Genomic DNA, 2,623 nt, shown 5'->3' with positions numbered 1-2,623 from the left:
GAGCAGTGTAGGGTTAGGGAGTTTTTTCAACTCTGTATTTTGTTTTCTACAGTTTCTTTAGGATTTTAGTCTTTTTGAAGCTTCCGCTTTGGATTTAGTTGTTTTATTTTTAGCATTGAATTGTAATTTGAGGGGTCTTTGGACCTCTCAAGCTTGATCGAGTGAGGTCATATGATTTAATATCAATGGATCAGTTTTCCGTTGCCCTAAAAAAAAAAAAAGAACACAGAGGTTCATATTATAAATTTATAATATAGAAAAAGATCGAAGAAAAATAAAGGAAATAATGTTGTAGAGTGTGTGGCCCAAATCCGGAAATGCCAAATGCTTTTATTTTTAAAATTAAAACTTGACCCAACAATTAGCAACCAAAACCAATTACTTTTGTTTTGGTAATGGACCAAGTTTATCTATTAAAGTTAATCAAGGAAAATAAAAAAAAAGCTCCTGACCTAGTGTCTGCTAGGGCTTGGAAAAGGCATGACGGCTTTTCAATTTATTGAGATCTGACATATTTATAGGGAAGCAAATGGTCTAACGGACCGTCTTGTTGTTTTAGATGATGTTTAGTTAGAGGAATTGCCTACTATTATCAATGTTATTATTCTTATGTAGCTCGGAGTTTAAGTTTTATGTCTCCCTGATGCAAAATTATAATTATAATATAATAAATGAAATCAGGCGTGGAACTGAGCCTTCCAATTAGGCTGGGTTCCAAACCCTGTATATAAAAAAAAAAAAGATGCTTTAAATAGAACATTGTAAGATAGAGTTACAAGACAATTAGTTGTAACCCTGAATGGAAACCAGAATCAAAATTCAATTAGATGTGAAAATAAGCGATCTTTCAAAAGTCATCAGAAGATCTACTAATGCTACTTACTCAAGATTGCTATCTTTTTGCATCATTTTAATTTTATTTGATGTTTGTGAAGAAACAAGTTATATTGATTGGAATGAAATGTGTCGGTAAATATTTTCTTAAACATTCAACTCGATGTGAATAGTTTTTTTTTTCTCTTTCTTTTTTTGAGAATCTCGATGTGAATAGTTTACAAAGAACATATCAAGAAAACAAGTACAAACCGGTAATTTTGAATCTTAAAATACCATCACAGTTTCATTCATCTGCATACAACAAATTAAATTTTAAAGATTATAACAAACTTTACAAATGGGATTCAACGAAAAATGTAATTTAGTAACCCCAATGGCCTAATCTCAGCCCCAAAACAATTCCATCTACTAATCATGATCATATCCTTCACCAAAAAAAGTGGTGAACGATTTCTTGAGTTAATTGAACATTTAACTCGCTCCTAACTCCCCCTTTTTTTTTTTCGTTGTTTTTTTTGCTCTAACCCTAATTTCGCAGTAACCAAGAATCAATTAAACCATAATGAAATCAAGAATCCGACGCCGTTTTGGACATTACAGAGAGCCGGCTCGGCTTGGGTTGGAAATCGGCTCGGCGCCGCTGATTGTGAGCCGTGGGCCTGATCAGAGCCGCCAAAGCTCGCTTCACCAAGTCCCCTTCCACTCCTCCGATTCTCACCAACGAGTTGTTCATCGCCGACCTTCGATAGTTGAGCCTGATATTCGAGTTGTACGACGACGCCGTTTGGCTGCTCGAGTTCGATTGGCTAGCGCCGCCACGCGGCGCGTTCCTATGCATGGCGCAGCGGAAGGAGCCTGGGTGCGTCGAAGGGGAACAGAGGCACGCTTTCTTGGTGCCAGCCACCGGCGTCCCGCTCTTCTGGCCGTTGCTTTGGTTCTTGCCGTTGTCCGCGAACGGTTTCTTGACCGTCATCGAACGGCTGGGAGTGCTCGGGAGGTCGACCGCGAACCGGACGGAGGAGGACACTGAGGTGGAAATGGAGTTGCCGGGCACGGGGTGGCGCGTCAAGAATTGTGAAGAAGGGACGGAGAAACTGGATGAGGTCGACGACGCGAAGCCATGAGCCGATAGGGGTAGGAGAGGCCGAGATCTGTAACAGGGCTCCAAGACCGTTTTTTCTTTCGACGACGTTGAAGAAATCACCGCCATTGTCGCAGAGCCGAGAGAGAAAGAAGCAGTTTCTTGGTTGGTTTCTTGAAGAAGAGAGAGTTCAAATTTCTGTGTGTGTTTTGGGAAAGCGCCGTTTTAACAAAGCCCTAGAACGTGCTAACGGGGATATATATAGAGTCACTTGGTTGTAATTTTAGCGTGTTTTGTAGGTTGATTCTTGTTGCGGATTTTTGAGGCGGTTGAGCGACAGCAGGCCCTTTGGTTAGGAACAATCCGCTAAACCAAATGTGGTTAGGGTTCACTTTCGGGCCCAATGCCAACATAACTTGGTCCGGTTATATTAGGATTTCTAGTCCTAATTGGATTAGGTTTTCTATTCTCAGTTGGATTATGTTTTTCATGGAGAGATTATTGAAGAATATTGAATACATCTAATGAAGAGACCATCGTGACATTTCGGTTCTACTAATTGTTTCTCTAACAGAGGTACTTCAGTAATTACCATGAGTAACTATTTGCTTAAACATTAAAAAATACACACCAAATTTGGTGCACGCATTGTAAAAAATTAACAATGAAATTTAATTCGGTTTAGATGCAAGGAAAAACCAAATA

At 39.5% G+C, this 2,623-nt stretch overlaps 1 protein-coding gene across 1 annotated transcript; it reads right to left on the bottom strand.

Annotated features, from left to right (window-relative positions):
- Positions 1-1,119: 1,119 nt before the first annotated feature.
- On the bottom strand, positions 1,120-2,123 carry LOC112185500. The gene has a single exon (XM_024323758.2). It carries the CDS (start codon positions 2,045-2,047, stop codon positions 1,406-1,408), a length of 642 nt encoding a protein of 213 aa, XP_024179526.1. The 5' UTR covers positions 2,048-2,123; the 3' UTR covers positions 1,120-1,405.
- Between the last annotated feature and the right edge of the window lie 500 nt (positions 2,124-2,623).

The sequence above is a fragment of the Rosa chinensis genome, chromosome 2 (genome assembly GCF_002994745.2).
Source record: "Rosa chinensis cultivar Old Blush chromosome 2, RchiOBHm-V2, whole genome shotgun sequence".
NCBI classification, from domain to species: Eukaryota; Viridiplantae; Streptophyta; class Magnoliopsida; order Rosales; family Rosaceae; genus Rosa; species Rosa chinensis.
This window is presented reverse-complemented; position numbering and strand designations above follow the sequence as displayed.